Raw genomic sequence first — 14282 nt, 5'->3', positions numbered from 1 at the left:
AAGTCTGCACAGTGGAGGAGATCACAACAACTGTTGGTGTGTTTTGGCTCACCTAAGAAGGGATTGCCTGCGTCTACTCAGACAATCAGTAATTGGATTGTCCAGGCGATTACCATGGCCTATCAGGTGCGCAGTTTGCCTTCACCTGTGGCCGTGAGGGCTCATTCCACCAGAGGCATGGCCTCTTCGGTGGCCCTTCTTTCTGGGGTCCCCTTGCAGGATATCTGCGAGGCGGCCGGGTGGGCTACCCCACACACTTTTATCAGGTTTTATAGCCTGGATCTCCCTACGACGCCTGGTGCTAGGGTGCTCCAGTCCTAGCTGTGCCCGGTTTCCGGCTTCACACTAGGGCAGGCGCTACCCTTCGGTGTGGCCTAGTGGGTACTCGTTCCCCAAAGCGTCGTCCCGATGCAGTGCGAGTTCCCTCGAAAGGGAACTGCTCGGGTTATGTATATAACCCTTGTTCCCTGAGAAGGGGAACGAGCACTGCATCCCGACGCCACACCTCGGCGCGCCTGGAGCGCATGCTTCAGAGCAATTACTACCGCCATTACGTTCCAGCTCCCCTTTTATACTTCCGGGTATGCCGTCACAATGACGTCATCACGCACGCCAATCGGATTGGCCTAGTTGGCATTCTGGTTTCAGATTCGCTGATGCTAAGGGAGCATCCCCAAAGCGTCGTCCCGATGCAGTGCTCGTTCCCCTTCTCAGGGAACAAGGGTTATATACATAACCCGAGCAGTTTTCCAAAGTTACTAACCACTCAGCATTTTCTCTGGCCACAGTTTTGACATTGATACAATGGGGAAAAACTGCCATATAGATATTTTTTTATATTATCTTACAGTTTAGCAGCAGGTATATTAGGCTGCTGTCACTTTAAGACCTGACACACGGATCCATTATACTCTTACACGTGTGTTTTCTTTCTCAACTGTTTACATTCAATTAAAACATACCTGACTGTGTTTGAAAGCCACGTTTCTAGCATCTGTAAAACTGCTTTCTACCATCTTAAAAATATATCTAAATTACGGCACATGCTCTCAATGCAAAATGCTGAACAGTTAGTTCATGCGTTCATGACCTCAAGGTTAGATTATTGTAATGCTCTACTGGGTGGTTGCCCTGCTCGCTTAATAAATAAACTCCAGCTGGTCCAAAACGCAGCAGCTCGAGTTCTTACTTGAACCAGGAAGTATGACCATATTAGCCCAGTTCTGTCAACACTGCACTGGCTGCCTATTAAACATCGCATAAATTTTAAAATCTTACTTATTACTTACAAAGCACTAAATGGTTTAGCTCCCCAATACTTGAGCGAGCTCTTAACATATTATACTCCATCACGTCTACTGCGGTCTCAAAATTCTGGCCAGTTGATCATACCGAGAATATCCAAATCAACTGCAGGCGGTCGATCGTTTTCCTATTTAGCACCTAAACTCTGGAACAGTCTTCCTAACATTGTTCGGGAAGCAGACACACTCTGTCAGTTTAAATCTAGACTAAAAACACATCTCTTTACTGTGGCATACACATAAAACACTTTTTCAATGAAATGATTGTTAGGCTGCATTAACTAGGTCAGCCGGAACCGGGAACACTTCCCATAACACCTGATGTACTCGTTACATCATCAGAAGAATGGCATCTACGCTAATGATAGTCTCTCTGTTTTATCCCGAGGTTTACTGCAGTCAGCTGGATCCGGGCCGTATCCAGATCAGATGGTGGACCTGCGCCCAGAGAAGACCAACACAGGACCCCGAAGTGTCTGGGAGACCGTGATTAGACTCCCCCTGCAACTGCCTCATCGACACGGCATCTCAATAAACCCGTCTCCAGCGTGTTGCCTCCGATCATTCGAATATTCTGATCTATTATGACCTCCGAGCTGTAAAACTGCCAGAATAATAATAATAATACGCTGTTTGTTAATTGGCCAGAGGAGAACTGGCACCCCGACTGAGCCTGGTTTCTCCCAAGGTTTATTTTTCTCCATTAGGTCACCTAATGGGGTTTTGGTTTCCTTGCCACTGTTGCCTCTGGCTTGGCTTGCTCAGTTGGGGACACTAAATTTTTCAACTAAACATCGAAATACATCTAAATAATAAACTAAATTAACCATTTAAACTAAATTACTGATCAAATTATTGATCTAAAGCCCACACTGTCACTGTATGATACTTGAAATTTTTTCAGAATGGCTATACAGCTGAATAAAATTATGCTGCATTATTTTCCTGTTTAACACTGTAAAGCTGCTTTGAAACAATCTACATTGTTAAAAGCGCTATATAAATAAAGTTGACTTGACTTGACTTGTGTTTATGTGAATACTCGCCAATACCGGTGTGGCGAGCAGCGAGGCTGAGGGACTCGTCCCGCTCTCACGGTCCCTCAGCCTCGCTGCTCGCCACAACCGGCATTTTGACATTATTTTGTGTGTATTTGACAGTTGAAGTGCAATAAGCAGCGAAAATAGGGTCATGGGCGGCCAAGGCTCATTGATGCACGTGGGGAGCGAAGGCTGGTTCGTGTGGTCCGATCAAACAGACGAGCTACTGTAGATCATATTGCTCAAGAAGTTAGTAATGCTGGTTCTGATAGAAAGGTGTCAGAATACACAGTGCACCGCAGTTTGTTGTGTATGGGGCTGCATAGCCACAGACCAGTCAGGGTAACCATGCTGACCCCTGTCCACCGCCGAAAGTGCCAACAGTGGGCATGGAGCATCAGAACTGGACCACAGAGCAATGGAAGAAGGTGGCCTGGTCTGATGAATCACGTTTTCTTTTACATAACATGGATGGCCGGGTGCATGTGAGTCGCTTACCTGGGGAACTCATGACAACAGGATGCACTATGGGCAGAAGGCAAGCCGGCGGAGGCAGTGTGATGCTTTGGGCAATGTTCTGCTGGGAAACCTTGGGTCCTGCCATCCATGTGGATGGTAATTTGACACGTACCACCTATCTAAGCATTGTTGTAGACCATTAGACTTTCATGGAAATGGTATTCCCTTGTGGCTGTGGCCTCTTTTAGTAGGATAATGTGCCCTGCCACAAAGCAAAAATGGTTCTGGAATTGTTTGAGGAGCACAACAACGAGTTTGAGGTGTTGACTTGGCCTCCAAATTCCCCAGATCTCAATCCAATCGAGCATCTGTGGGATGTGCTGAACAAACAAGTCCGATCCATGAAGGCCCCACCTCACAACTTACAGGACTTAAAGGATCTTCTGCTAACATCTTGGTGCCAGATACCACAACACACCTTCAGGGGTCTAATGGAGTCAATGCCTCGACGGGTTAGGGCTGTTTTGGCAGCAAAAGGGAGGCCAACACAATATTAGGAAGGTGTTCATGATGTTACGCCTGATTGGTGTATGTGTGTGTGTGTGTGTGTGCATTCGTGCATAATTTCCAATCAAGCTGTTGACAAAATATTAGACAAAAAGTGTACAAATATTATATGTGTGCATTTAGAACAGTGTGCAAGGACAAAGGAGATTCCATTTTTCTATTTTCACTTTAATTCCACCACAGAATGCAACTGAAATATGGTGAAAATGTGCTTGGCACTCAGGGGAAACAACATAACAATGGTCAGTAGATAAAGTAGATATGCATCACAGAAGAATTTGTGATGCATATCTACTTTATCTATTGGCCATTGTTAGTGAAAAAGTATTAAAAAAAATTTACAATTCTGAAGTCCACAGGGCCAATAATTTATTTTTTTGTGTGATGTTTGAGAGCGAAACAAAGAGAAATAAGCAGAGAGATAAAACAATGGCTGGTCATAAGAATGGAAGAGTGTGTGAGTGTGTTTACCTTAAGCACTGCGATGACAGAGGGCGGGTAACTCAGTCCCACCATGTTAGAGGTTCGGCGGTACATTCTGTTAGAAAGAGATAAACACATCAATGGAAAGCGGCAGCACAGACCGCAGGCGCTCCAAACACAATGCCATAATCTTCACCTTCAAAATGACAAAACATAAAACGTAGAGGACAAACTGCACTTTCTTTAAGTAAATGCTTTGTCAGAGCAATTTATATGTGCAGTGTTGCCTGAAGTGCATTAAAATTTAATGAAATGATGCTAACGGATGAGAGAGAGAGAGAGAGAGAGAGAGAGAGAGAGAGAGAGAGAGGCAAAGGGACTGTAGTTATTCAGACATGTCAAGAAGATGATGTACATGCATACGCTGACTCACATTGAGCTCAACGCATAGATTTATAATCATTTCACAGAAGACTTTAATGGTGCCTGGCAAGGAAAAAAAGGACTTGAAGAGGATGCAGACTGATTTATAAACACTGGAGGGTTCCCGCTTGTGTTCTTAGTTACAAAAAAATAAATAAAAGACAGCTAAATATGTATTTTCCAGTGTTAATACTATTTACTAAAACTAACAAAATAAAGCTGAAAACAACATCAGATGGAAAACTTGCCTTGGCAACTAAATGAAAAATCAATTAAGCCTAAATATAAAAAACCTACTAAAAACAACAAAAGCACATATAAAATATAAAAAAGCTAATAAAAAAGCTCATTCAAAATATGAATACATACTACAATAGTACATCCTTTGATACTTTGAAATGAAAGAGACATTCAAAATAAGAGTTCAAAATGTGACATTACAACCTACACTTAGGTCACGTGCAAAAAGGTTATCCAATCATATTGGAGGCTGTTTACATAGACATTTTAAAGGTAGAATAGCGAAATAATTGCCTGCCTTGTGCATCCTTATGGACATTTTTGGATTTTTCAGTTTAGTTTTTTTGACAACTTTGCCTGTGGTAATGCTAACTAATAATAAAATTTGCCACAGGTGTGTATTTATATTGGAATTGTAATATTTCACCCCCATTTCCAAGAGCACCTATCATGGAATTTTGAAATGTACCTTTCATGTAGTGTGTAACATAGATCTAAGTGAACAAAAACATCCTGCAAAGTTTGAAATATGACAGTGCACCGTATATATAGTTATTTTCTTTCAAAAGTAAGAGTCGACTCTGAGTAATTTTTAAGAATCGTTAGAAGACCGAAGCTTTTTCTCTGACTAGATGACGTCAACTTGTCAAGTTATTTGAACACGATACGCCCACTTATTGCGCTCCAAGACGCCAGTGAAAACTAGAAAACATCATGGCGACGAGACGCTCTGTTCTGAAGTGCGACTCAAAAGCAAACTTTTTTCATCTGCCCAAGGATGAGCATTTGAAGACTAAGTGGCTTGAAGACAAACCATACATCGTCGCGATTGTGTGTTTATTAGTCTTCAAATGTCTCTATTTGCATGTTTCGCGATCTCAGGAAGCTTTTCTTATGGACTTCTATTATGGCACATGGTATCTTCTTCATCTGTGTGTACCATATATGGACTACATGTGCACAGAGCGCCCTCCGGCTGCCAGTATGAATTGAAAACAACACATAAGAGACTCAATCGCTCATGATTAGGCTACATCTGCACATTTTGAGGAAGTATTGAATAAAAAATACTCCTCTGTTTAGAAATTTGACACAGACATATGAGAATCTATCAATATTTCTCCTCATCTGCACACTTTTGAACTAAAAGCCCTGAGGGATGTTGATTTGTCGCGAGTCTTCGTGACGAACACAGAGGAGTTTTTTTATGAATGCGATCAGCTGAGGCTCATATTACAATCAAACGGTACCGACGCGGTTTTCATATTCATAACTCCTGACACATATTAACAAATTACTGTCACTATAAGACTTTGATGGGCGTTCCGTTTCCGAAAATATCTGCACAGACTATACCAATCACAACTGACTGGGTCATCGGACCAATCACCGCAGATTAGCGTCACGTAAAGGTGGGGTTTTGAAAAGTGAATCACTCAAGGAATCATTTGAGAATCGCTGTCAAAACTGGTAAAAATAAATGCATATTATAAGAAAACTAAAGTCTTTTTTTCATTGCATGCATGCAAAACTGTTGTTGGGGACTTCTAAAACAATATTTGGAACATTTTAAATGCCATAATAGGTGCTCTTTAAAAAAAATATGTTTTACAGTAGTTACACAAAATACTCTCTCTGCTCCTTTTGGACACAATGTCCCCATTTTGGACACAATGTCCCCATCCTCAATTTTTAATCCCATTGCCATTTAAAAAAAGGCTTTTATTCTTTTGGCAAGGCTTCAAAATTTACATTTTTACTATTTTCACGAGATGGTACCATTTTTTCAGGTTTGACCTATAAAGCAAACACACACTTTATTCCTGTTTTCTGCTTCTGCATATTATAAAGACGATTGGATAAATTATGCAGCTATAACTGTGTGGGTGTGTTGGTATGGATGTCAGAGAGTGGTTCGTATGTGTTTTTTAAAAAAAAATTTTGCGTGTGCTTGTAATATTTGAGAGAGAAAAACTCAACTGTACTGCAAATCACAAATCCAAACACGGTGTGTATCAGTGGAGTTTTGCTGGCATCTAACGGGGAAACTAAATAAACTCTGACTGAAAGCTCATTTTTTGAGATATCAACCTTAAACTTTTTTAGATTTATGGCTTTGATTTTCTAGCAGTTGTAGAGTTCAACTTGTTTCATAAAAAATTGATTTTATTATATATTAATCGATGCGTTTTTGTAAGAAAAATATCCATATTTAAAACTTTATAAAGTAAAGTTTCGGCCAATCGCTTTCCATATTCAAATTATGGAAAAAGTGTTGAAAGTGCCTCTGTCGTTCAAAAGGCTTACGCTACCAGGTGCGCTCGTCAGACATCGCGTCCGCATCTTGAATTGCGAGAAGGCACTTTCAACACTTTTCCACGGAAGGCGATCGGCTGGAACTTTACTTTATAAAGTTTAAATATGGATATTTTTCTTACACAAACGCATCGATTCGGAAGGCCTTTATTAACCCCCAGAGCACTGTGGAGCACGTTATTCGAAAGACAGAGGCATTTTTTTATGGACTTCAAAAACAGAGCAATAATTACTGCTATTATAAAGCTTGGATTCGCCAGGACTTTTTTAATAAAACACTGATTTTATTTGTCTGATAGAAGAATGTCCTATACACCTATGATGACTTGAGGGGGAGTAAATCATGGAATAATTTTCATTTTTGGATGAACTATCGCTTTAAGTTTGTGCTCCCGATATAATTTTTTTATGACAGTTTTTTGACATTTTTATGGACTTATGTGTAACTTTTTTAAATTGATGCACAAGGGTTAAATTGCAAGGGTCAAAGAAAATCAAAACTGAAGTAGATTTAGTTTCCATTTAAAAATAGGAATATCTTCTGCAGTTCTAGGATATTATTTAGCATGCTGGTTTGTGGTTAACCCCACCTCTCCACAAATATCCCAGCCTGCACTGCGTGTACGATGCTGCGGAATCGCGGCTTCTCTTCCGTCCGTCGCAGCATCAGCCCCATCTGCCGTGTGAAGGTGGAGGCCAGCCAATCACGGACTTCTGATGGCACAGAATCTGATTGGATATCGCTGAGCTCATCCTCGGTATCGACCAATCGCCTTAGAAAAAGAAGGAAAAAGAGAAAGATACTTTAAATGTCATCACCACTTACACTTAAAATATCAGCTGTGACAAGTAATTGTGCATATAAGAAGGATAAACGACTATTAATGCATAATCTAAACTGAGTGAAGCCCGAGCCAAGACCCGCTGGTTTAAGACTAATCCATAACTCATCCGCATAATACCACAGTATGTTCCCTTTAAGTGCAGCAGAACAATGTGTCTAGTAAATAATATCTGCATTGGAATGGCACTGGATTGACTGATTTTACAGCACTAAAAACATCTTCGCAGTAACTGTGCCATAAACAACTGTGTATCCAGACATAAGCTCTTATGATGGATTTAAAGTCCACAACCGTCATAAATCACACAACGAATATGAATCTGATCAGACTGGACTGGTGGTCCGGCAAGTGAGAGGGTGTGTCGTAATCCCGGGTCGTGGTGACGTCCCAGTTACATAATTCCATAAGCTTTTATCACGTCTTTTCTGGCATCTAGACGTTCACAGCTGTTATTCTTCACCCTGCTCATCAAAATAAAACGATATCTGTGGTACTCGAGCGGCGTGATGGAGCGCTGCATCTCCCCACAGAGACGTTAAATACTATCGCTGAGTGGGAATGAAATGCCACTGATAAGGATGGAGTTTTTTGGCTTGTTTCAAACTGCAGGTGCTCGTTTATGTGCTCTCAATAAAGCTATCAGCATGTTCTCATATCCACACATCCTGATGAAAACATATCTGGGTGCCATTTCAACCCAAAAGAAAGAAATTACATTTGGTGTAATGCGTATTGTGACATAATTTTGATCAAAACACTCTTTCCTGCCAAAATCACTTGTAATGCTTTTGTGTTTTAGATGGTTTTTGTAATTCCATTATCCCCAATGTGATTCTTATTACTGAAAATGTTTTTACTACATACTAAAATGTACAAAAAAGTTTTAAATTAAAGCCAGCATAAAAATAAAATATGTAATATACAGTATATACAGTATATAAAATATATAAAATAATTGTCCATACAAGTTTGATTCAATTATGTACTATGCAAAAAAGGCATAGAAAAACAAAAAGATCACAGGAAAAAGCATTTATTGACTAAAGCATATTCAGTTATTAATAATTTCTTAGTGTTTATAATTTATTTGCATGACAGCCTGGTGAAAAATTACGCACAATTAAAGCAATTAACTTCAAGCGCAATTATGCAATATGTTTACAAAATCTTTAACACATTTTAATAATATTTAAATAAAGGGTAAGGATGTCGAGGATGCTTGATTTGTTAATTAATGTACCATATTTATTATTTATTTATAGGAAATAGTAAATATGCTGTCATGAAAATGATGGTCCCATGCTAAAAATCTTAATTGGCCTAAATAAGCTTACTTATACACTATATTGCCAAAAGTTTTGGGACGCCTGCCTTTACATGCACATGAACTTTCATGACATCCCATCCTTAATCCATGGAGTTGGCCCACCCTTTGCAGCCATAACAGCTTCAACTTTTCTGGGAAGGATTTCCACTAGGTGGAACCATTGGTGTGACCATTCTTCTTGAAGCACATTTGTGAGGTCCGGCACTGATGTTGGGACGCGAAAGCCTGGCTCACAGTCTCCGCTCTAATTCATCCCAAAGGTGTTCTATCGGGTTGAGGTCAGGAGGACTCAGGCCAGTCAAGTTCCTCCACACCAAACTGGCTCATCCATGTCTTTATGGACCTTGCTTTGTGCACTGGTGTGCAGACATGTTGGAAAAGGAAGGGGCAATCCTCAAACTGTTCCCACAAAGTTGGGAGCATGAAATTGTCCAAAATATCTTGGTATTTTGAAGCATTAAGAGTTCCTTTCACTGGAACTAAGGGGCCAAGCCCAACCCCTGAAAAACAACCCCCCACACCATAATCCCCCCTCCACCAAACTTTACACTTGGCACAATGCCAAAGACTCGTCCATCGGATTGCCAGACAGAGAAGCGTGATTAGTCACTCCAGAGAACATGTCTCCACTGCTCAAGAGTCCAGTGGCGGTGTGCTTTACACCATTGCATCCGACGCTTTGCATTGCACTTAGTGATGTAAGGCTTGGATGAGCTGCTCGGCCATGGAAACCCATTCCATGAAGCTCTCTACACACTGTCCTTGAGCTAATCTGAAGGCTACATGAAGTTTGGAGGTCTGTAGCTATTGACTGCAGAAAGTTGGTGACTTCTGCACACTGTGCACCTCAGCATGTGCTGACCGCGCTCTGCAATTTTACGTGGCCTACCACTTCGTGGCTGAGTTTCTGTTGTTCCCAACTGATTCCCCATTGGCCATGAAAGTGTTTGGAACAATGATTTGGAGGGGTGTCCCTATATTTTTGTCAATACAGTGTTTATATATTCATTTTGTGGTCACATTCAACCAGAGAATAGCTTAAAACCCCACACAATGGTATAATTAAGGTATCAAATGGCAATGGCAATGGACTTAGATCTCCATTAGAATACTCTAATGAGAGTTAGTTGACATGTAGGTGAAACGCTACTTATAACCAACAGATAATATCTAAGGCTATCAAAATAAAGTGTTACCAAAATATTTGCTGAAGTGGTTAATAAATGGTTATCCTTTTTAATAACAGTCCTTGGGCCAGATTTACTAAACAGGTATTTACTAAGGTATCAAATGGCAATAGCAATGGACTTAGTTTGATTATCATATTCAAATACCATGGCATTTGCATGGCACATCAAAGGTACTGTAAATCAAAAACATACCATGATATTGCCATTTTGTAGTGTTAAAAATATATAAATCATTGTCCAAGCAAATATTTACATCCATACATTTTTTTTAAAAAATCAGAAGGTCTTGCTGAAGGACAAAGCAGAAGCGTTGATCCCTGTGACTCCCTCAAATGGCCACTCACTCAATCTAAGAATCTTGGGATTGAAGCACACAGATCTTTAACTGCTAATTGAATTGACCTCTATCAGCGCAAGTGAATTGCTTTAAGCTCCATTAGACTGATCCTGGACCAATTTTACAATCTTCCCCTTTACAATTACTCCACTTTAGGGATTGTGTGGAAAAGCTGGATCCGCACCTGACACGGAAAGACTGAATAATGTGTTGTTACAGCTTTGTGAGCAATGCAAACATTTTGACGAGAATAGAAAATAGCCTGGAGATGATTATTGATTATAAATGGACCATGTAGTCCAGGCAGTTAGTTTGCAACTGATGGATTTCATGCAACAGCATGAGGATAGGAATATGTTAGGTATATGTTATTTTTCCATTTCCAGATTGTTTTAAATGTGTGTTTTTCATGGTTTATAATTTCAGGTCAGTCATCCGTGATTATATTTCAAATGTTGGCAACAGAGAGCGTTAGAATAAAATAACAGTGTAAACTCCATACTTTACCTTGTTTCCTCAATATAGACCGATTCCAAAACAGTGGCAGCATATTCCAGGTTTTTCTTTAGATCTACGAGAGACGCCTCTCCCCTCTCCAACTGTTTCACCAAACATCGTAATCTGGAAAACAAGAACATGCACATACATTAATTCTAAAAACACAACTGAATGGCTGTTTCTTTCGCAAAGCAATTATCTGAGAGCACCAGCCAATGTCAGCCTAACAAATGCAAATTGCATTGCCATCGTCCATCGCCAATGGCTGACAGACAACACGATGTTGAGCCGGCATCGTGATTTTGTAATATTTCACAATATATGTATTTATATATGTATTTTAAATCAAATAAATGAATCCTTGGTGAGCATCAAAGACTTCTTTAAAAAACATTCCAAACTTTTGAATGTCAGTGTTAACTCAATATTATTATGGTATACTGATTGAATTCTATATTTGTTGTAGATGTTCAAAAGTGTCTGCAGAGGCTCGTCTTTATAAGACTAAGCTTGATTAATTGAGCTTTTAAAGACGATTGATTAACTGAAGCTGTTAGCTTTATCAAATCCATCTTCAATATCCTACTTTCAGGAAAGTCTTTCAAACCAAACCACTCAAATACTCTCCCGTCCTTGATGTGTCTGTTAAAACAATTAGACTGTCAGAGGATATTTTACTGGGGGGAAAGTTATATATATATGGTGAAAAATTGTGACATTTTTGGTAACACTTTATTTTGACAGTCCTCTTTTGAAATTCAGTTGACTATAAGCAGGGGTGAACATACGTTTTTCAGGCTGGTTCACGTGAGAGCAACTGGAGATTCGGTTTAGTGCTCACACTGCACGTAGTGTGACCCATTAAATATAACTATAAAAAAATGTAATAATTAATAATAACATTATTGCACTAAGTATGTATTTTGATCGTCTGAGTCTTCAGCCTGTTCCTGTGCACACCAACCCATTACACTTATACAGTATTACAGTTAGTCGATCTAAAACGGTGACTGTGCATTAACATCTGTCAACCATGTTGGTACGCAAATGAGTGGTCTGAACTTATTTACCCAGAGCATTTTTAATTTTGGTCGCATATCACTTATGTGCACCCCTGACTATAAGTAGCATTGCACCTAATGCTACTTATAGTCAACTAACTCTCATTAGATTATTAGTAGGGTTTTACACACTAAAAAATGCTGGGTTGTTTCAAATTATTTCAAAATGGGTTTTTTAAAATGTAATTAAAACATTTAAACCAACAGCTGAGTTTGTCCTTATTTGACCCAAACATGGGTTGAAACAACCCAGCATAGACTGCTCTTAAAGGGGTAGTTCACCCAAAACTGAAAATTCTGTCATCATTTACTCCCCCTCAAGTTGTTTCAAACCTGTATGAGTTTCTTTGTTCTGCTGAATACAAAATAAGATATTTTGAAGAATGTTTGAAACAAAGCAGAGAGAGCAACCATTGACTACCATAGTATTTTCCCCCTACTATGGTAGTCAATGGTTGCTTGGATCTGCTTGGTTAAAACAATTCTTCAAAATATCTTCTTTTGTGTTCAGCAGAACAAAGAAATTCACACAGGTTTGGAACAACTTAAGGGTGAGTAAACAATGACAGAATTTTCATTTTTGGGTGAACAATCCCTTTAATATCTGCTAACAACACTTTATTTTGATGGTCCCCGAACACTATCTAAGTAATTTTGCAAATACATGTTTACTAACCCTAACCTCTTATTATACTAACCCTTCCCCTAACAGTCTACTAATGCTCTACTAATACTCTAATGAGAGTTTGTTGACATGTAGGTGAAATGCAACTTATAGTCAACAGGATATCTAAGGCCATCAAAATAAAGTGTTACCACATTATTTGTTGAAGTGGATAACAAAGGGTTATCTTTTTTAATAACAGTCCTTGGGCCAGATTTACTAAACAGGGCAAATTAACGTAAGAGAGCAATTCCAAAAAAGCGCAGATGGAAGCGGAAAGTTCTGCGAGTGATCTACTAACAACGTGCAAATTATAAAACACAGACACAGCCGGACCAACGCAATCTACCTGTTAGCGTCTGGTTTAAGACGTGCTTTTTTGGGGTGGTAAATAATGGCGCAAATACCAGTAAATTGACAAACTCAAACCTTAGTAAATCACCTTGCATCATTCATTTAAATACTCTCCTTCCATTAATTTTGCATCTGAAAGCGAAACCCCTACAAATGCTGTAAAAAATAACCATCTACGCCTTTTCAGTGCCAAGTGAAGAGGGCCAAAAGAGGGTTCGCGCTGGAGCAAGCTGTTAGTAAATCTAGCCTCTCGAGTCACGACATGACAGGTCAGATTATTGAAATGACACAATGCTGTTTATTGATGGGTGCTAAAAGGTCACAGATTCAATCGATTCATTGGTTTCAGATTTGTGCACATTGCTCAGAGAGATATCTAGTTGACTTGCCGCTTAGCAGTTGAAACATTACCTCAATGATATCATTGGTCCTATAGGGAAAGCATCATGATTACTAGTAATTTCCCACAGGGTATAACTGCTACATATTTGCACGCATATATATCTGACATTCATATGTTAAATTTGTATCTTAATGTGACAGTAGTGGGCATTTCAGCAGTACAAATTCCAGCTGGGACCCACCCGTGTCCACCGGCAAAGGTGTTTTCTACCAGGAAAGTGATTTGACACCAGTAAGGGGGTGGGCGGCTGTCACTATGACAATCACACAGTGACAGTGTGCCATTGATGCTTTGGGGTCAATGCAATCACATGGGAAGATTAACATTTTCCACTCAACATTTTGACAGCTGCCTGCAGATAAAAAGGAAAACCGAAACCCCAACAGCCCTGTTCAACCCAGCACCTGATCTCAAATCACACTCATAAGCCTCAATCAGAAACAAGTTTATCATGTTATGTGAAAAAAAAAACCCCACTAACATTTCCACTTGTCAAACCAGAAGACAAATTTATTGCTCAGAGATTCCTTGAATGAAAGGTCTTTTTCCTGCATAGTCTCGTTATCTAATTTTATTGCGGTATATGAAGAGTTTGTGTTTTGTCTATGAAGTTTATTTTATACCGTCAGTTATTTTCTGCATGCACATTGTTATAGAAAGATTTAAGACAAACGTAACAGGCTTGCGTTTGAGATCCAGAGGGATAATGCTGTCCATCAGAAGCACGGCAACAATAGCCGTCTATAACGCTCCGCACACAAAGCTTGTTTCTGCCGGGATTGACAGATGTCTCAAGACGTGTGGGTGGAACATGACGTTTGATTGGATGAA

At 39.7% G+C, this 14282-nt stretch overlaps 1 protein-coding gene across 1 annotated transcript in view; it reads right to left on the bottom strand.

The window, feature by feature from the left end:
* The window catches only part of pde1cb (phosphodiesterase 1C, calmodulin-dependent b), a 110827-nt gene that overhangs the window by 49982 nt on the left and 46563 nt on the right, over positions 1 to 14282 (bottom strand). Inside the window, exons 3-5 of the mRNA XM_079820607.1 lie at positions 10979 to 11092; positions 7363 to 7545; positions 3842 to 3908 (exon numbers count right to left, since the gene is read on the bottom strand). Of these exons, the coding sequence (XP_079676733.1) occupies positions 3842 to 3908; positions 7363 to 7545; positions 10979 to 11092 (364 nt within the window). The remainder of the gene's footprint in view (positions 1 to 3841; positions 3909 to 7362; positions 7546 to 10978; positions 11093 to 14282) is intronic.

This window comes from Gobio gobio, assembly GCF_949357685.1.
Source record: "Gobio gobio genome assembly, chromosome: 6".
NCBI lineage: Eukaryota > Metazoa > Chordata > Actinopteri > Cypriniformes > Gobionidae > Gobio > Gobio gobio.
Note: the sequence above shows the minus strand (reverse complement) of the source record. Positions and strands in the feature narration are given on the sequence as shown.